General features: G+C 49.3%; 2 protein-coding genes across 6 annotated transcripts; one reads left to right on the plus strand and one right to left on the minus strand.

The window, feature by feature from the left end:
- Window positions 1–1,119: 1,119 nt before the first annotated feature.
- On the plus strand, window positions 1,120–12,804 carry LOC115156820 (acyl-coenzyme A thioesterase 11). 4 transcript variants are annotated; one of them, XM_029704528.1, is made up of 16 exons: window positions 1,120–1,581; window positions 1,828–1,994; window positions 2,780–2,849; window positions 2,948–3,008; window positions 3,147–3,248; window positions 3,419–3,554; window positions 3,676–3,829; window positions 4,136–4,255; window positions 9,830–9,968; window positions 10,117–10,172; window positions 10,278–10,344; window positions 10,784–10,867; window positions 11,058–11,191; window positions 11,330–11,494; window positions 11,639–11,765; window positions 11,973–12,804. In XM_029704528.1, exons 2-16 carry the CDS (start codon window positions 1,847–1,849, stop codon window positions 12,159–12,161), a joined length of 1,752 nt encoding a protein of 583 aa, XP_029560388.1. In that variant the 5' UTR covers window positions 1,120–1,581; window positions 1,828–1,846; the 3' UTR covers window positions 12,162–12,804. The 4 variants fall into 4 exon arrangements, with proteins under 4 accessions (XP_029560388.1, XP_029560389.1, XP_029560387.1 ...); XM_029704529.1 differs by having other exon boundaries at window positions 1,125–1,238; window positions 1,824–1,994; XM_029704527.1 differs by having other exon boundaries at window positions 1,125–1,238.
- Window positions 12,805–17,907: 5,103 nt separating this feature from the next.
- On the minus strand, window positions 17,908–20,456 carry LOC115157774 (protein FAM151A-like). Of its 2 annotated transcripts, none has more exons than XM_029706207.1 (4): window positions 20,180–20,456; window positions 19,776–19,968; window positions 19,382–19,474; window positions 17,908–18,537 (listed from the first exon to the last, which is right to left on the minus strand). In XM_029706207.1, the coding sequence occupies exons 2-4, from the start codon at window positions 19,792–19,794 to the stop codon at window positions 18,227–18,229; spliced, it is 423 nt and encodes a 140-aa protein (XP_029562067.1). In that variant the 5' UTR covers window positions 19,795–19,968; window positions 20,180–20,456; the 3' UTR covers window positions 17,908–18,226. The 2 variants fall into 2 exon arrangements, with proteins under 2 accessions (XP_029562067.1, XP_029562068.1); XM_029706208.1 differs by having other exon boundaries at window positions 19,776–19,986.

Below are 20,456 nucleotides of genomic sequence, written 5' to 3' on the forward strand. Positions count from 1 at the left end.
TCCCAAATATGCTCAATGGGTGACATGTCTGGTGATCTTGTCACGGTATCTCTACGCATTTAAATTGCCATTGATAAAATGCAATTGTGTTTGTTGTCTGTAGCTTATGCCTGCCCATACCATAACCAGACCGCCACCATGGGGCACTCTGTTCACAACGTTGGAATCAGCAAACTGCTTGCCCACACAACGTCGTACAGTTGAAACCGGGATTCATCTGTGAAGACCACACTTCTCCAGCATGCCAGTGACCATCGAAGGTGAGCATTTGCCCACTGAAGTCGGTTACGACGCCGAACTGCAATCAGGTCAAGACCCTGGTGAGGACAATGTGCATGCAGATTAGATGGTTTCTGAGTGTTTGTGCAGAAATTATTCGGTTGTGCAAAGCCACCTTTTCATCAGCTGTCTGGGTGGCTGGTCTCAGACAATCCCGTAGGCGAAGAAGTTGGATGAGGAGGTTCTGGGCTGGCGTGGCTACACGTGGCCTGCGGTTGTGAGGCTGGTTGGACGTAATGCCAAATTCTCTAAAAGGACATTGGAGGTGGCTTATGGTAGAGGAATTAACATACAATTATCTGGCAACAGCTCTGGTGGTCATTCCTGCAGACCAGCATGCCAATTTTATGCTCCCACAAAACATGAAACAGCTGTGGCATTGTGTTGTGTGACAACTGCACATTTTAGTGGTCTTTTATTGTCCCCAGCACAAGGTGCACCTGTGTAATGATCATGCTGTTTAATCAACTTCTTGATATGCAAGACCTGTCATTTTAAATGGATAATCTTGGCAAAGGAGAAATGCTCACTAACAGGGATGTAAACAAATTTGTACACAAAATTTGAGAAACCTTTTGTGCATATAGAACATTTCTTGGATCTTTTATTTCAGCTCATGAAACATGGGGCCAACACTTTATGTTTGTTCAGTATATCTATGTCATTATGATAAACACATTATTTTAATGATTTTTTTGGTTTCCATAATTTATTGAATGCATACAGATGTTGTCACACAATTATGTCGTACTCAAGATACAATGAAATATGCCGGTGAAATGATCCATTCCACCTTAAAATGTGGAGGGAGGTGTTAGCGTCAAGTCCTACCCAGTCACTAAAACGCTCCCACCACAATGTCAAAACCACCTGATGCGCGCCCGAGGTTGTCGACACTACATGGGCAGAGTACACGATCTGGAAAAACTCAATCTCGAAATATTCCGTGCGTGTTATAGGTAAATTAATCGAGAAAATAAAAGTATCTTCGTTGTATCCTGATTCCACTGCTGCGTGGGCATTTTGATTTCATGTTTGTACTTTGGAGTGAACGTTTCTCTGCAGTTAGCTACCCTTGCGCTCACTAGTGCAGTTCCCATTCATGCTGGTAGCTCAGAGTTAATTTAGCTAATATGCTGCTACGTTTTTTACGACGGTACTTGCAGCTGTCGAATGGAAAGAACTAGCATTGCTGCCATTTAGCTGTCTAGGTTAGGGGAAGCGCCTATAGCAGAACAAGATTTTGCAATCACTGGCACTGCGCAAGAATCCGTCACACCTACTGTGTATATTTGAGTTTAGGTGAGTCATGGAGCAGGCGAGCTCTACTGCCACAGTTAACTTTAGTACTGCTCTTTCTATTTAACCCTTTGAAGACCCAGGGATGATACAACCCAGGAAGTATAAAGCGTATTCTATATTTCATTTTAAATGACAGGTATTTCTGTATTTGCTGGCTATAGCCTATTTTTATGGGTAACATGTTGGTCATTGTAGGTCACCCAAATGAAATGCATTAAACTAACATATCACTTTTCCTCGAGAAAGCATCTCCTGGACCCCTAACATGAGTAGACACCAAAATGGGGAGGAGTACAGGAACCCAACAGAGGTGAAGAAGAGCCAGATAGTGATGCCCTGCCATGCCAACCACCGCCAGGAGCTCAGCGTGGGAGAGCTGCTCAAATGGATGGACTCAACAGCCTGTCTGTCAGGTGTGTGTGTGTTCTTGCTCACAGTGTGCTTGTGGGAATAGGCCTACTGATCCAGTTTTGGATTATACATGGGATGATCATGATTTTTATTCGGATCCCCATTAGCTGCTGCTATTCTTCCTGGCGTCCAGACAAAACACAGAACTTGACAAAAGACAGAACACTAATGGACAAGAACAGCAACGCAAGTTTAAACTAAGAACACGAAGGGACAATGGGACTGAAGTTTCTTAGTAAGACATGAGTAGGTTGGATAGCGATGAAACTTTTACTAAGACATGATTGAGTCATAATATCACATACACGTCCACATCATGCTCAGTAAGGCCTTTTGCGTTTATAATGATGCCATAGTTTCTCACTGTGAAATGTCAGCACATTGTAACACTAATATTTGGCGACACTGACCAGCGTTGATGTTTCTAGGACCTCTGAATACTCCACTGTTACTGACCATCTGGAGTAATAGGCTATGCTTATGACAACAGATGAAATATACTTTGCGGACCATTTGACTCTGGCATAACAATTTGTAACTTTTGTTTCGGTGGAGAAAAACATACAGTCAGGTTAGGCTAATGGACAGTATCCAGGGACTGAAAGGTCACACTTTTCCTACTGATGTGCTGCTGTGACATATAAAGAAAGTGACTCTTGCACTCACTAGAGCACTAAGCTTGGCACGCAAGGCTATGTATAGTATGTTGAACAGTAGTCCATTCCTAACTGTAATCAGCACTCTCTAGACAGGAAGTATAACCTCATTATTTATTTACTCACCACAGCTGAAAGGCATGCTGGGTGTCCCTGTGTCACTGCCTCGGTCGACGACATCCACTTTGAACACACTATTGGGTAGGTGTCTGGGTTGTTAGGTCGCCTTCTTTCGTTGTGCGCACTAATTCTCTCTTAATGACAACTTCTGCCAATAAAGTGTGTGTGTGTTTCTTCAGGGTTGGACAGGTGATCAACATCAAGGCCAAAGTCAATCGAGCTTTCAACACCAGCATGGAGGTCAGGCCACATTCAAACCCTATGACATATACCCAGTCCAAATCCAAACGGATTGATTTCCCACTGCGCAATAGTTCAATTCCGGTGATTTAAAAAAAAAAGTTTTTATCTACTGTGATGCTTTGTGTGTGTCTAAAGGTTGGCATCGTGGTGAGCTGTGAAGACCTGTTCAGCGATAGCCACTGGAGGGTGTGTCAGGCGGTTGCCACGTTTGTCAGCCAGCGCACCACTGGAGGGAAGGTGGTACTGGATTGGGGGTGTCCGTAGTGTGTGGACGACCTTCAATGAGAGAATGCCTTTATAAAGATGCTGTGATAACGTTTAAGAGTTGATGCTGGGTAATGTTGAGTGTGTGTATGCTCTCTGCTGTAATCTGCATTAACTTGACTTCGCGGGTGTCCACTTTACAGGTGCAGCTGCGTCCGTTGGTCCCCTGTACACAGGCGGAGCAGGTGGAGCACAGTCTAGCAGCCGAGAGGAGGAGGATGAGGCTCGTCCACTCTGATATCATGAAGGACCTGCTCACCAACAAGGCCTTCCAACAAGGTCAGTCGCTGTGGCATCGACCTAACACCACTATAGGAACCGTAATGGTGTATGACGCTTCATGCTGAGTAATATTGAATTTGTGTATGCTGAGTTCTGTAATAACCTGTGTGTATGTTAGTGGAGGTCCAGGAGGCTGAGAAGGCGGTGCCAGCAGAGAGGACACGGGTGGAGAGTGTTGAGTTGGTTCTTCCTACTCATGCCAACCACCAGGTCAACACGTTCGGAGGACAGATCATGGCCTGGATGGAGAACGTGGCCACCATCGCTGCAAGGTATAACACCCGCACCAGATGCACACCACCTGTAATCCTCTTAAATTAAATATCCAAAGATGTGATAGGACTGCACTCATAAAGCTTTTTTTGGACTGCGCACCTATCACATTTTTGCATAGCTAGATTAATTGTTTTTTTTACGCTCCAACCAAACTTTTGGGAGAGTGCGATGGTCGTATTTTGACACTAGCCGAGTGTAATAATGTTATTACACGTTGATTCCAGATAAAACAAAACGTATGACATTTTAAATTACTTTTTGGACTCCTCTGTGTCATGCCCCCTCCTCCTCCTCCTCTCCAGTCGTCTGTGTAACGCCCACCCCACCCTGCAGAGCATAGACATGTTCCATTTCAGGGGTCCCTCACACGTGGGCGACCGGCTGGTCCTCAAAGCCATCGTCAACAATGCATTCAAGAACAGGTGAGCTTTAGATCATATACTGTATAAAGCAAAGTTATAAACTGGTTTGACAGTGATTTTTTGATGTTGTATTTGAGTCTTTCAAATCAATGGGGGAGTACTTGTGCTCACGTTATTGGTTGAGTAATCTAGGTAACATTTTACGATAAGGCTCCATTTGTAAAGGGGTTATAATAAAGTTATTAATGATATATTTAATAATTTGTAAATGCATTATAAGCCATTAATAAACTGTTGTATCGCATTGGTCAAAATAGTGCAATAACAGGTCAGTGTTTGCCAAATACTGAGCCAATATTTACCTCCAGCTATTAACCATTTATAAATAGACTTACAAATGCTTATAAGATGAACCGTATCGTCATGCAACCTTATTTTCAATAGTTGCACAGTTGAACAAGAGTTTATTTTCTTACTGTTGGGTTTGATGCATCGGTGCTCTGTCCCGGGAACAGAAGAGGTTGGTTTTCATGGTGTCTGGACCCACCTTTGAAACCTTGATGCTCTGGCCAAATTTACTTCCAGTACATTATTCAATCATCATTCCTAACATATTACCCCTTTCCAGATGATGTCAACACACTTCCCACTTTTCTGTTTACAGTATGGTGAACGCTCTGGTGTGAAATGGTAACAGTATTATCTTCGGTTGGGGAAGCAGTGGAGGTATCCTCTCACAACGTGGAATGTTTTGGTCTTCATACTGAACATGTTTAACAAAGTGTTGAATCTTCTCATGTATGTAGTGATGAGTACCCAATACTGCCTATAAGTGCACAATATATACAAAAGTATGTGGACACCCCTTCAAATGAGTGTATTTGGCTATTTCAGCCCCACTTGTTGCTGGCAGGTGTATAAAATAGAGCACACAGCCATGCAATCTCCATAGACAAACATTGGCAGGAGAATGGCATTACATTTACATTTACATTTAAGTCATTTAGCAGATGCTCTTATCCAGAGCGACTTACAAATTGGTGCATTCACCTATAATATCCAGTAGAACAACCACTTTACAATAGTGCATCTAAATCTTTTAAAGGGGGGGGGGGGGGGTTAGAAGGATTACTTTATCCTATCCCAGGTATTCCTTAAAGAGGTGGGGTTTCAGGTGTCTCCGGAAGGTGGTGATTGACTCCGCTGTCCTGGCATCGTGAGGGAGCTTGTTCCACCATTGGGGTGCCAGAGCAGGGAACAGTTTTGACTGGGCTGAGCGGGAACTGTGCTTCCTCAGAGGTAGGGAGGCGAGCAGGCCAGAGGTGGATGAACGCAGTGCCCTTGTTTGGGTGTAGGGCCTGATCAGAGCCTGAAGGTACGGAGGTGCCGTTCCCCTCACAGCTCCGTAGGCAAGCACCATGGTCTTGTAGCGGATGCGAGCTTCAACTGGAAGCCAGTGGAGAGAGCGGAGGAGCGGGGTGACGTGAGAGAACTTGGGAAGGTTGAACACCAGACGGGCTGCGGCGTTCTGGATGAGTTGTAGGGGTTTGATGGCACAGGCAGGGAGCCCAGCCAACAGCGAGTTGCAGTAATCCAGACGGGAGATGACAAGTGCCTGGATTAGGACCTGCGCCGCTTCCTGTGTGAGGCAGGGTCGTACTCTGCGAATGTTGTAGAGCATGAACCTACCGCCTTGATGTTAGTGGAGAACGACAGGGTGTTGTCCAGGATCACGCCAAGGTTCTTAGCACTCTGGGAGGAGGACACAAGGGAGTTGTCAACCGTGATGGCGAGATCATGGAACGGGCAGTCCTTCCCCGGGAGGAAGAGCAGCTCCGTCTTGCCGAGGTTCAGCTTGAGGTGGTGATCCGTCATCCACACTGATATGTCTGCCAGACATGCAGAGATGCGATTCGCCACCTGGTTGTCAGAAGTGGGAAAGGAGAAGATTAATTGTGTGTCGTCTGCATAGCAATGATAGGAGAGACCGTGTGAGGATATGACAGAGCCAAGTGACTTGGTGTATAGCGAGAATAGGAGAGGGCCTAGAACAGAGCCCTGGGGGACACCAGTGGTGAGAGCACGTGGTGCGGAGACAGATTCTCGCCACGCCACCTGGTAGGAGCGACCTGTCAGGTAGGACGCAATCCAAGCGTGGGCCGCGCCGGAGATGCCCAGCTCGGAGAGGGTGGAGAGGAGGATCTGATGGTTCACAGTATCAAAGGCAGCAGATAGGTCTAGAAGGATGAGAGCAGAGGAGAGAGAGTTAGCTTTAGCAGTGCGGAGAGCCTCCTTGACACAGAGAAGAGCAGTCTCAGTTGAATGCCCAGTCTTGAAACCTGACTGATTAGGATCAAGAAGGTCGTTCTGAGAGAGATAGCAGGAGAGCTGGCCAAGGACGGCACGTTCAAGAGTTTTGGAGAGAAAAGAAAGAAGGGATACTGGTCTGTAGTTGTTGACATCGGAGGGATCGAGTGTAGGTTTTTTCAGAAGGGGTGCAACTCTCGCTCTCTTGAAGACGGAAGGGACGTAGCCAGCGGTCAAGGATGAGTTGATGAGCGAGTTGAGGTAGGGGAGAAGGTCTCCGGAAATGGTCTGGAGAAGAGAGGAGGGGATAGGGTCAAGTGGGCAGGTTGTTGGGCGGCCGGCCGTCACAAGACGCGAGATTTCATCTGGAGAGAGAGGGGAGAAAGAGGTCAAAGCACAGGGTAGGGCAGTGTGAGCAGGACCAGCGGTGTCGCTTGACTTAGCAAACGAGGATCGGATGTCGTCAACCTTCTTTTCAAAATGGTTGACGAAGTCATCTGCAGTGAGGGAGGAGGGGGGGAGGGGGAGGAGGATTCAGGAGGGAGGAGAAGGTAGCAAAAAGCTTCCTAGGGTTAGAGGCAGATGCTTGGAATTTAGAGTGGTAGAAAGTGGCTTTAGCAGCAGAGACAGAAGAGGAAAATGTAGAGAGGAAGGAGTGAAAGGATGCCAGGTCCGCAGGGAGGCGAGTTTTCCTCCATTTCCGCTCGGCTGCCCGGAGCCCTGTTCTGTGAGCTCGCAGTGAGTCGTCGAGCCACGGAGCAGGAGGGGAGGACCGAGCCGGCCTGGAGGATAGGGGACAGAGAAAATCAAAGGATGCAGAGAGGGAGGAGAGGAGGGTTGAGGAGGCAGAATCAGGAGATAGGTTGGAGAAGGTTTGAGTAGAGGGAAGAGATGATAGGATGGAAGAGGAGAGAGTAGCGGGAGAGAGAGAGCGAAGGTTGGGACGGCGCAATACCATCCGAGTAGGGGCAGAGTGAGAAGTTTTTGATGAGAGCGAGAGGGAAAAGGATACAAGGTAGTGGTCGGAGACTTGGAGGGGAGTTGCAATGAGATTAGTGGAAGAACAGCATCTAGTAAAGATGAGGTCAAGCGTATTGCCTGCCTTGTGAGTAGGGGGGGAAGGTGAGAGGGTGAGGTCAAAAGAGGAGAGGAGTGGAAAGAAGGAGGCAGAGAGGAATGAGTCGAAGGTAGACGTGGGGAGGTTAAAGTCACCCAGAACTGTGAGAGGTGAGCCATCCTCAGGAAAGGAACTTATCAAGGCGTCAAGCTCATTGATGAACTCTCCAAGGGAACCTGGAGGGCGATAAATGATGAGGATGTTAAGCTTGAAAGGGCTGGTAACTGTGACAGCATGGAATTCAAATGAGGAGATAGACAGATGGGTCAGGGGAGAAAGAGAGAATGTCCACTTGGGAGAGATGAGGATTCCAGTGCCACCACCCCGCTGGCTCGATGCTCTAGGGGTATGCGAGAACACGTGGGCAGACGAGGAGAGAGCAGTAGGAGTAGCAGTGTTATCTGTGGTGATCCATGTTTCCGTCAGCGCCAGGAAGTCTAGGGACTGGAGGGTAGCATAGGCTGAGATGAACTCAGCCTTGTTGGCCTTACTGAGGAGCTCAGTGGTACCGTCATAGGATGCCACCTTTCCAACAAGTCAGTTAGTCAAATTTCTGTCTCGCTAGAGCTGCCCCGGTCAACTGTAAGTGCTGTTATTGTGAAGTGGAAACGTCTAGGAGAAACAACGGCTCAGCCGCGAAGTGGTAGGCCACACAAGCTCACAGAACGGGACTGCCGAGTGCTGAAGCGCATAGCCTGTAAAAATAGTCTGTCCTTTGTCCTTGGAACTCACTACCGAGTTCCAAACTGCCTCTGGAAGCAGTGTCAGCACAAGAACTGTTCGTCGGGAGCTTCATGGCCGAGCAGCCACACACAAGCCTAAGATCACCATGCGCAATGCCAAGCGTCGGCTGGAGTTGTGAATCACGTTCGCCGCCATTGGACTCTGGAGCAGTGGAAATGCGTTCTCTGGAGTGATGAATCACGCTTCACCATCTGGCAGTCTGACAGACGAACCTGGATATGGCGATGCCAGGAGAACGCTACCTACCCGAATGCATAGTGCCAACTGTAAAGTTTGGTGGAGGAGAAATAATGGTCTGGGGCTATTTTTCATGGTTCGGGCTAGGCCCCTTAGTTCCAGTGAAGGGAAATCTTAATGCTACAGCATACAATGACATTCTAGATGATTCTGTGCTTCCAACTTTGTGGCAACCTGTTTGGGGAAGGCCCTTTCCTGTTTCAATATGACAATGCCTCCGTGCACGAACGAGGTACATACCGAAATGGTTTGTCGAGATCGGTGTGGAAGAACTTGACTGGCCTGCACAGAGCCCTGACCTCAACCCCATCAAACTCCTTTGGGATGAATTGTAACGCCAACTGTGAGCCAGGCCTAATTGCTCAACATCAGTGCCCGACCTTACTAATGCAAGTCCCCGCCGCAATGTTCCAACATCTAGTGGAAATCCTTCCCAGAAGAGTGGAGGCTGTTATAGCAGCAAAGGGGGTTCCAACTCCATGTTAATGCCCATGATTTTGGAAATGAGATGTTCGGCGAACAGATGTTCACATACTTTTGGTCATGTAGTGTATGTCTAAGCTCTGAGTGAACTCTCAAATCATCTATAAATGATTTACTCACATGTAGAACTACAAAATGTATACCTTGTTTTAAAGTGACAGACCTAAAAACATTTATAACTGCAAAATGTATTCTGTATTTTAAAGTGACAATCCACTGACCATTAACAAATGAGTTACCAACATTTATAACTGCTGAAAAGATACCTTTTTAAGGAAAGTGAAAACCTACTGATCATGCATTAATGAGTTAGGCCTACCAATATTTATAACTTGTAAAAATATAGCTTAAAAGAAAGTGGAAACCTTCTGGCCATTCTCCTGAGGGATCCCCTTTAACAATAGAAATTGACCCACTGTCACATGATGAGTGTCAACAATAAAATTCTGGTCACGTTCCAGGTCGCCTTTATTTCAAGCGCGTTTCACAGATGGGCAGATCTCACAAAGTCAGGGATTTCTCCGAACCACACCAATAATATGACTTGAGATCTTCAGATGAGGCCTTAAATCCTGGACCAAAAAATAAGTGTAATTATAAACCCTTTACAAATGTAACCTTAGTCTAAAGTGTTACCGGTAATGGATTGATCAATCTCTAATAAGTTCAAATTTCACTCATTAACTTTCATTGGCTCTGACCTGCTGATCTGAGATGGTAACGTGAGTGTCCCCGTGGTGTCGCAGCATGGAGGTGGGCGTGTGTGCGGAGGCTTATCAGGGGGAGGAGCCTCTGAGACACATCAACAGCGCCTTCATGACCTTCGAAATCCGCGACCGCGAAGGCAAGCCGTGCATGTTGCCAAGGATACGACCCGAGCCGCTGGTCAGTCACCTGATGCTCATTCACAACTGATCAAGATGAGATAAATATTCACGTTTTAACCAAAAATGTTAGAAACAGTAACTAAGGGCCCTATTTTCATCAATTTTCACAATATTGTCCTGTTGTCTGATCTGAATCTCACTGACAGGAGGGAAGGAGACGTTACCAGGAGGCCATCGCTAGAAACAAGATCCGACTCGACAGGTGAACAGATGAGCCCATTTGTAAACATTACTGCAAAATCTAGATCATAATTGGAATTAGGGCACAAAACGGGGGTGCCAATAGATTTTTGTTGTGTTTATTCAGGAAGTACATAATATCCTGCAAGCAGACAGAGGTGCCCTTATCTGTACCGTGGGACCTCAGCAACCAGGTAAAGGAGGAGAAGGGGGGGCCCCAAATGTCTCACTGTACTCACTGACTACAAGCTTTGGTTCTCACTCGGGTTCTCTCTTAACAAAACAGTTGATACAACTTAGAGGTGAGAGTTAAACAGGAAGGATGAAGAATGATAAGCATGTCTCAGTCACGAGTAAAAACCAAAGTTCATACGTGGGCCGGTTTTATGGACTGTCCAATCCCGTTAGCCGTGAAATCAGATATAAACCATATCGCCGGGGTGATAACGTGATTGCAAAAGTGCTATGTCATGTCTAACTGTCCCAATGAAAACATTGCACTTACTGTGTTTGAAGCTAAATTAGTGTAAAATATGAATAGTGGAACAATTCCTATTCACATACAGTAGTACTATGATAGTAGTATGTGATAGTTGTTACTACTGACTTTGAATGTATTGTGAACGGCTGCAGGTGTATCTCAGCTACAACAACGTTTCTGCTCTGAAGATGCTGGCCGCTAGAAACAACTGGTTGTTAAACTCTGAGAAAAACAAGGTGAGCTTTCTTGAGACTCTCTTTTAGGTTAACCACAAGGGGGCCCTGAATTTTTCTCGATCACATATTTAAAGGTCATGTCTAGGGCCAAGGGGGCCCTGAGTTTTTCCTGATCACATGACCGAACTAGGAAAAACTCGGGCCCATGTTAAACTAATCCTGGTTTATGTAATCCTCCTCTGGCCACCAGGTGAGCCTGTACACCCTGGAGGAGAAGCAGGTGTTGAGTTTTAAGGTTGAGACGGAGGTAGACATCCCAGCTGAGAGGGCCTTTATGCTGCTCTCTGACTTAAGCAAGAGAGTGGAGTGGGACCCAAACTACGAGTGGGTATCTGTATGCACACACACTCCGGACTCGGGTGGCGTATAATAAGGCCTCAAGAGTGTACACAGCGGCCTCCCCCACATTTCCAGTGCAATGTGTAACACTGGCTTCTGATTTCATGACTTTCCTTGTTGTAGGAGGTGTGAGCTGATTCTTAGGGTGGACGATGATGACTTTCTGTACCGCGTGGTGACTCCCTCCATAGGCCAGGATGGGGCCAGTAACAGCCCTTCAGCCAATCAGGGAGGGAAGGTCCAGGACTTCATCCTCCTGGCCTCCAGGAGACCACCGTGTGACAGCGGGTGAGTGGCAGACTGACAGGCAGACTGACAGGCAGACTGAATGGCAGACTGACTGGCAGACACAGGCAGGCAGGCAGGAAAAAGAAAGGAGACCACGCGAGCGAAAACGATTGAGTGACAATGTTTTTTTCTGCGCCTTCCAAGGGACCCTTATGTTATTGCTCTGCGTTCGGTCACTCTACCCACACACCCTCCTACAGAGGGCTACAACAGGGGAGAGGTGCTGTGTGCCGGCTTCAGCATCCTGGAGGTCTCCAAAAATATCTCCAAGGTAAGAAAGTGTGGAAACTGTCATTTTGTAGGTCTGCTCATAAGTTCTTCCCCTGCACTTGTTTTTAAACCAAAGCGGTGGGTCTTGCCAAATGTAATCGTTTGCCTTTTGTTTTGAAGTACCTTGAATTTCCACTGGGAAAAAGAACATGACAGATTGCACCGTTATTGATGATGACAACTCCTATCCCTGTGCTGGCTCTCCTAGATCTCCTACTTCAACCAGGCGTCTCCCGAGGTCCTGCCCTACATCTCCACAGACATCGCCGGGCTCTCCTCCAGCTTCTACGGCATCTTCTGCGCCTGTAACACCTTCCTCCAGGAGAACAGGGGTGACCATGCCTCCACCCCCCAGTCCCAACCACCCTCCTCTACACTAAAAAGTACACAACTGTAACCCCTTATCCTTCACCACCCTGACCCCCCTCGCCCTTGATGACTATTGTACTGATCGATTGATCACACTGCCGTTAGACGATCTGATTATCTTCAACTGTTTATTTTATTAGAATGGTTTATGAAAGGAGCCTAATTCCCAGATTTGTTTGTGCAGTCTTGCCAACTCCTATGGTCATTGACAATGACCATGAATGTAGGAGTTAGCAAAACAGATCTGGGACCAGGCTATAATGAAAAGAGGATTTTTGGAGCATCCTACAGTGAAATGTGGTTTGAACAGGACTCAATCCAGCACCTGGAAAGTTTGTGGCTTTGAGTAATTATGATTTCCCCTTAAAGCACTTAGTCTCCCTCCACTCCCCACCTGTGTTCATTAGATTGACACCCAACCGCCTGTGACCTGGCTCAACCCTGCCCAGAACACTGGCCTCTTCACACACTAAGCTGATCTGTGACCTGGCTCAACCCTGCCCAGAACACTGGCCTCTTCACACACTAAGCTGATCCATGTTGACAAGGATTATTAGTGTGGAAAACTAGGTTTTTCTTTTTGAACAATGTTCCAATCATAACTTGTGAAAAATATGAGACAATGTTTGAAATCATTATTAAAGTATTTCAATTTTTCCAGAGAAAGAATACCAAGAAGGGCTCTTTTATTAATTCGTTTTTTATGACAAGGCTATTAAATGTTTCACTTTACACAAGATATTGTTATCTTAAACTAAGGCGATTAAAAAAAGGGGATATATTGAAAAGTTAATAGAAAATACAAAAGAGTAGTGTCACGTCCTGACCAGTATAAGGGTTATTTGTTATTGTAGTTTGGTCAGGACGTGGCAGAGGGTATTTGTTTTATGTGGTTCGGGGTGTTTTTGTAGAAGGGTATTTGATTTATGTATTCCGGGTTTTTTGGGCACTGTTCCTTGTTTATGTATTTCTGTTTAGTCTAGTTGGTTGTATTTCTATGTTTAGGTTAATGGGGGGGTTGGACTCTCAATTGGAGGCAGGTGCTTTCTCGTTGCCTCTGATTGAGAGTCCTATATATGGGTATGTGTTTGGTTGAGTCTTTGTGGGTGTCACGGTTGTCGTTGGTGAAAGAGGACCAAAACGCAGCAGGTACGTGTATGCTCATTTCGACTTTTATTAACTACAAAAAAATGAACACTCAAACAAACAAACCACGAAAACGAACGAACAACAAAACAGTCTGGCAAAGCCTAGGGCTGAACACAGAACAATCACCCACAAATCCCAAACACAAACACACCCTACTATATGAGACTCTCAATCAAAGGCAGATAGACAACACCTGCCTTCAACTGAGTCCCAACCCCAATTAACCAAACATAGACATACATTCACTAGACTCCCCATAGAAATACCTAAACATAAACCAACACCCGGAATTACTAAAACAAACACACCACCCTGAAGCACATAAAACAAATACCCTCTGTCACGCCCTGACCAAACTACAAAACAATTAACCTTATATACTGGCCAGGACGTGACAGTACCCCCCCTTAAAGGTGCTACCCCGGAAGCACCTTAACAAAAAAAATTAAAAATACCCCCAAACAATACCCAAAAGAAAATTTCCCCCTTACTAAAGGGAGGGAAGGGAGGGTGGCTGCCGTCAACGACGGTACTGTGCTACACCCCCCCCTCCCCAACCCACCTATTTTTTGGAGGTGGCTCCGGCTCAGGCTGTCTGGGCAGTCTGGCGGCTCGGGACGGTCCGGGCAGTCTGGCGACTCGGGACGGTCCGGGCAGTCTGGCGACTCGGGACGGTCCGGGCAGTCTGGCGACTCGGGACGGTCCGGGCAGTCTGGCGACTCGGGACGGTCCGGGCAGTCTGGCGACTCGGGACGTTCCGGGCAGTCTGGCGACTCGGGACGGTCCGGGCAGTCTGGCGACTCGGGACGGTCCGGGCAGTCTGGCGACTCGGGACGGTCCGGGCAGTCTGGCGACTCGGGACGGTCCGGGCAGTCTGGCCACTCCGGCAGGTCAGGGCAGTCTGGCCACGCCGGCAGGTCAGGGCAGTCTGGCCACGCCGGCAGGTCAGGGCAGTCTGGCCACGCCGGCAGGTCAGGGCAGTCTGGCCACGCCGGCAGGTCAGGGCAGTCTGGCCACGCCGGCAGGTCAGGGCAGTCTGGCCACGCCGGCAGGTCAGGGCAGTCTGGCCACGCCGGCAGGTCAGGGCAGTCTGGCCACGCCGGCAGGTCAGGGCAGTCTGGCCACGCCGGCAGGTCAGGGCAGTCTGGCCACGCCGGCAGGTCAGGGCAGTCTGGCCACGCCGGCAGGTCAGGGCAGTCTGGCCACGCCGGCAGGTCAGGGCAGTCTGGCCACGCCGGCAGGTCAGGGCAGTCTGGCCACGCCGGCAGGTCAGGGCAGTCTGGCCACGCCGGCAGGTCAGGGCAGTCTGGCCACGCCGGCAGGTCAGGGCAGTCTGGCCACGCCGGCAGGTCAGGGCAGTCTGGCCACGCCGGCAGGTCAGGGCAGTCTGGCCACGCCGGCAGGTCAGGGCAGTCTGGCCACTCCGGCAGGTCAGGGCAGTCTGGCCACTCCGGCAGGTCAGGGCAGTCTGGCCACGCCGGCAGGTCAGGGCAGTCTGGCCACGCCGGCAGGTCAGGGCAGTCTGGCCACTCCGGCAGGTCAGGGCAGTCTGGCCACGCCGGCAGGTCAGGGCAGTCTGGCCACGCCGGCAGGTCAGGGCAGTCTGGCCACGCCGGCAGGTCAGGGCAGTCTGGCCACGCCGGCAGGTCAGGGCAGTCTGGCCACGCCGGCAGGTCAGGGCAGTCTGGCCACGCCGGCAGGTCAGGGCAGTCTGGCCACGCCGGCAGGTCAGGGCAGTCTGGCCACTCCGGCAGGTCAGGGCAGTCTGGCCACTCCGGCAGGTCAGGGCAGTCTGGCCACTCCGGCAGGTCAGGGCAGTCTGGCCACTCCGGCAGGTCAGGGCAGTCTGGCCACTCCGGCAGGTCAGGGCAGTCTGGCCACTCCGGCAGGTCAGGGCAGTCTGGCCACTCCGGCAGGTCAGGGCAGTCTGGCCACTCCGGCAGGTCAGGGCAGTCTGGCCACTCCGGCAGGTCAGGGCAGTCTGGCCACTCCGGCAGGTCAGGGCAGTCTGGCCACTCCGGCAGGTCAGGGCAGTCTGGCCACTCCGGCAGGTCAGGGCAGTCTGGCCACTCCGGCAGGTCAGGGCAGTCTGGCCACTCCGGCAGGTCAGGGCAGTCTGGCCACTCCGGCAGGTCAGGGCAGTCTGGCCACTCCGGCAGGTCAGGGCAGTCTGGCCACTCCGGCAGGTCAGGGCAGTCTGGCCACTCCGGCAGGTCAGGGCAGTCTGGCCACTCCGGCAGGTCAGGGCAGTCTGGCCACTCCGGCAGGTCAGGGCAGTCTGGCCACTCCGGCAGGTCAGGGCAGTCTGGCCACTCCGGCAGGTCAGGGCAGTCTGGCCACTCCGGCAGGTCAGGGCAGTCTGGCCACTCCGGCAGGTCAGGCAGTCTGGCCACTCCGGCAGGTCAGGGCAGTCTGGCCACTCCGGCAGGTCAGGGCAGTCTGGCCACTCCGGCAGGTCAGGGCAGTCTGGCCACTCCGGCAGGTCAGGGCAGTCTGGCCACTCCGGCAGGTCAGGGCGAGTCTGGCCACGCCGGCAGGTTCAGGGTCAGTCTGGCCACTCCGGCAGGTCAGGGCAGTCTGGCCACGCCGGCAGGTCAGGGCAGTCTGGCCACGCCGGCAGGTCAGGGCAGTCTGGCCACTCCGGCAGGTCAGGCAGTCTGGCCACTCCGGCAGGTCAGGCGTCTGACAGCCTCGGCGACTTGGTGCTGGCGGGCAAGCGCGCGGACTGTTGACTGGCGGGCAGCTCCGACGACTGTTGACTGGCGGGCAGCTCCGACGACTGTTGACTGGCGGGCAGCTCCGACGACTGTTGACTGGCGGGCAGCTCCGACGACTGTTGACTGGCGGGCAGCTCCGACGACTGTTGACTGGCGGGCAGCTCCGACGACTGTTGACTGGCGGGCAGCTCCGACGACTGTTGACTGGCGGGCAGCTCCGACGACTGTTGACTGGCGGGCAGCTCCGACGACTGTTGACTGGCGAGGCTGGGTTTACGCACTTGCAGTTTAGTGCGGGGAGCGGGAACAGGACGAGTCGGACTGGGTGGACGTACTTCCGGGTCCGCACGAGAGACAGGAGCTGGAAACCCAGGGCTATGGAGGCGCACAGCCGGTCTAGATCTTACCTCCTGCACAACCCGCCTTGGCTCGATGGAACTAGTAGCCCTGCACGAGCGGAGTGCTCGTACAGGGCAGACTGGGCTGTGCAGGGGCCTGATGGTAGCCGTGCGTAGAGCGGGAGTTGGGTAGCCTGGTCCTCGGAGGCGTACCGGCGACCAGATGCGCTGCGCAGGCATCCTCCTACCAGGCTGGATGCCCGCTCTAGCACGGCACCTTCGAGGGGCTGGAATAACTCGCACCGGACTGTGCGTGCGTATGGGTGAGAGTGCGCTTCTCAGCAAAACATGGCGCTCCCCACCACATACGCTCCTCCATATAACCACGGGTAGCTGGCTTCCGGCTCTTCCTTCGCCTAGCCAAACTACCCGTGTGCCCCCCCCAAAAAAATTATTGGGGGTGCCTCTCGTGCTTCTCCCTCAGCGCGTCTCTGGCCTCGTACCACCGCCTCTCTGCCTTGGCTGCTTCTATTTCCCACTGCGGGCGGCGATACTCCCCAGCCTGATGCCAAGGTCCGGCCCCGTCCAGAACTTCCTCCCAAGTCCACTTCTCCCGCCAGTCCAACTCGTAATTCCTCCGCTCCTTCCTCTGCTGCTTGGTCCTTTGGTGGTGGGGGATTCTGTCACGGTTGTCGTTGGTGAAAGAGGACCAAAACGCAGCAGGTACGTGTATGCTCATTTCGACTTTTATTAACTACAAAAAAATGAACACTCTAAAACAAACAAACCACGAAAACGAACGAACAACAAAACAGTCTGGCAAAGCCTAGGGCTGAACACAGAACAATCACCCACAAATCACAAACACACCCTACTATATGAGACTCTCAATCAAAGGCAGATAGACAACACCTGCCTTCAACTGAGAGTCCCAACCCCAATTAACCAAACATAGACATACATTCACTAGACTCCCCATAGAAATACCTAAACATAAACCAACACCCGGAATTACTAAAACAAACACCCTTTTAACAAAACACACCACCCTGAAGCACATAAAACAAATACCCTCTGTCACGCCCTGACCAAACTACAAAACAATTAACCTTATATACTGGCCAGGACGTGACAGTGGGAGATTGTCTCTTGTTTTGCGTGTGTGAGCCTTACAAGACTGTTTGGTTGTTCTTGGCTATTTTGGTGTTTTCTTGGTTTCAATAAATATCAAGATGAGCATCCACATTCCTGCTGCGTTTTGGTCCTCCTTTCCCGACGACAAGTAGGCAATTATTGCTAATAATTGTACAATCAATATTTTACGATGAAATTGAAGACATGATTTTCTTTTTTATAACTTTAAATCCAACAAAACAAACTGCCGTTTTAAGGCGATCATGTCTTCACATCTTAGACCTGTCCCACTGGGCACAGAAGTCAACTCAACGTCTAGTTTTGATTTACATTTGGTTGAGTTGTCAACTAACATGAATTCCCTGTGAAATCAACAAAAAAGGTCACCATGTCATTGGATTTTGGTAAAAAGTTGGGTGAAAAAAAGAATGCACTTACGCTGATTACTTTTTGCAAATCCTATCCGTTTTCAGTCATCACATAGATTTTTTGGGGGTTGAAATCATGTGGAAAAAATGTTGAGTCAACCAGTTTTTACCCAGTGGGGTAGTTCTCAGATATACAAAACAAGCTTCTGTCTTTGCTCTCAGAGGTTGGCCATGATCGCCTGTAGTCTAGCCTCCTCACTGATCCCATCCTGCCGTGCTCCACTGTCAGTGAGTATCGTGGCTGCCCCTCCTGAAGCCTCTGCCCCTTCACAGACCTACCTAGTGGCTCGGCGCTCACCTGCAGTGACACTCCTTGCCAGGGCCCCCTCAGTACCTCCTCCATGTCTTCCACCATGGCCCTGGAATACCCATCTCACAGGGCTTCAAGGGGCCAGAGTGATATAGAAGATCTGGTTGACTGTGTGGAGCAACTCCCCTCCCGGAGATGTAGCCCTGGGTCTGGGAGGCACCATGGGACAGGGCCATGTTGACCGAGACGGGGCCGTACAGGAAGTCCCAGTGGTAGGCTGAGCTGAGGAAGTGGAGAGAGGGCTTCATCCCTTTAGTCTGGTTTGTCATGCTCAGGATGCCCAGGGAGGGAGTCACCGCCTGAATGCTTTTGAAGTCCAGCTTTATGCCTGAAGGAGTCCGAATACAATAGTATCATACACCTGTTGTATGCGTTAGGTTAGGTAGGCTAGTTCTTAGGAGCATATTTAGACACTACACTACCACTTCCACACTCCATCCCCAGGTGGCAGCATCACCCTGTCAGGTGCTGTGCTTTGCCAGGGAGTCTTGTTAAAGCTACATGTAATTTAAAGCTACAATATGTAATGACCAAATTCCCAGAGAAATTTAGGGTATAGATCTTTCATTCTCATTGAAAGCAAGTCTAAGAAGCAGTAGATCTATTCTATTCTAAAAGCGGAAAATATATTTCACAGCGGTTTAGATGGTACAATGATTCTCTACACAATGACTGCTTGTTTTGTCACAAACTGAAATAAGTCGAACTATTAGAACTTTAGCAACCACGAAATGGCAGAGCGATTTCTGCATAGTGAATCTTTTTTTTTGCACCCCTTTTTCTCCCCAATTTCGTGACATCCAATTGGTAGTTACAGTCTTGTCCCATTGCTGCAACTCCCGTACGGACTCGGGAGAGGCGAAGTCAGCATGCATGCGCCCGGGCCAGCCACAAGGAGACGCTAGAGTGGGATGGGACAAGGACATCCCGGGCCGGCAACCCGGACGGCGCTGGGCCAATTGTAGCTAGGCCTAGAACCCCTAGCCTTAGCGAGTGTATCATCATTCTAGCTAGCTGGTTTTCGTAACATATAACATTTGATTAGATGTGCTACATTATGTTGTGCAGCTGATCCTTTTAGGTAATTGATCAACATTATTGATTGGTACTAAAGGACCAGAAGAAGCTAAGGCCCTAACTGATATTTAAAGTTGTATTGATAGATTTGATACCTTTCTTTGACAGGAGCACTGCATCCAGCCACTGGCCCAGAGTGTTGATGGGGCTGGGGGTCACGTTGACCGCTTCCAGAACCATGATAGAACCTAGAGGGGTGGACAGAACAGGGTTGTATTCATTAGGCACCAACAGATGACAACAGACTGAAACATGGAGGGACTACCTGAATGTGTCCAATAAGAAACACATTCAGGTAGTCCCTCCCTTTGGTAAACGTTTTGCGAAGGTGTGTCCTAATGAATACTACCCAGGCTTTTACTACTGCAAATCCCCTCGGTATACTGTCAAATATATACTTGATGTTGTCACTTTCTGTACTATACTGCTAAAGTTACATAGAATTCATACAATTCAGAGAACAATTCATATTTTATCAAAATACATTACTTTGGAGTGCTTTGTTCATCTCTAACTTGTTGGTACGGTGATACCAGGTGGCATGCAGTGTGTCTCTCTCCCTGATGTCTCCAGTTTGGACATGAATTCTAGCATGTGTCCATCAGTAGCAAACGGTAGGATCGTCTCAGAGGTCCCTCGCAGTATCCACAGGCACAGTTATCTTCTAGTCACAGCTGGTTATCTATCATTACCATGTAAACTGTAGTTATAAAGTTAAATAAGGAAGTCATATACAGTAGGCTACAGTAAATACAAAGGTCATTTTAACATTGTATGACATTAAGATCAATACTGTAGATGATACGTTCCAAGTATATATGATTACTGTATGCTGGTGAATTTGTCTTTTTTGTTCTGTCTTGAAAAAGGGAAACAAAAGAAGTTTGAGTTACCTGCATTTTGAGTCACAACGGCAGAGGTGGTGATCAGAAGCACTACAAGGAGACCTACACTGACACAGCATGATCAACTATTCTTTAGTAAAGTATCAGATATCTCTCCTCTGGTTCTCATCCTCTTCATCTTCTTTCCTTCTTCAAATGGTTTCTTCCTCCATGCATCGTTCACTCCTTCAGAAATTCTTTCTCTGTTCTATGAGATCTCAAAGCAAGTGCAGTAAGATTGGGTGCAGACAAGGACTGTTGGACTGTTGTGGAGTGAGAGAGAGTT

Source organism: Salmo trutta, chromosome 21, assembly GCF_901001165.1.
Source record: "Salmo trutta chromosome 21, fSalTru1.1, whole genome shotgun sequence".
In the NCBI taxonomy this organism is placed as follows: domain Eukaryota; kingdom Metazoa; phylum Chordata; class Actinopteri; order Salmoniformes; family Salmonidae; genus Salmo; species Salmo trutta.

What these genes read in the sequence shown, in the direction of transcription:
- LOC115157774 (XM_029706207.1), bottom strand. An exon ending in AGTGCTCCTGTCAAAGAAAG is followed by an intron (nt 18,538 to 19,381) that starts GTATCAAATCTA and finishes GGACTCCTTCAG; the next exon opens with GCATAAAGCTGGACTTCAAA.
- LOC115156820 (XM_029704527.1), top strand. Translation starts at nt 1,153, where the DNA reads ATGCGCGCCCGAGGTTGTCGACACTACATGGGCAGAGTACACGATCTG. An exon ending in GTGGCCACCATCGCTGCAAG is followed by an intron (nt 3,830 to 4,135) that starts GTATAACACCCG and finishes CCTCCTCTCCAG; the next exon opens with TCGTCTGTGTAACGCCCACC. An exon ending in GAGTGGGACCCAAACTACGA is followed by an intron (nt 11,192 to 11,329) that starts GTGGGTATCTGT and finishes TCCTTGTTGTAG; the next exon opens with GAGGTGTGAGCTGATTCTTA.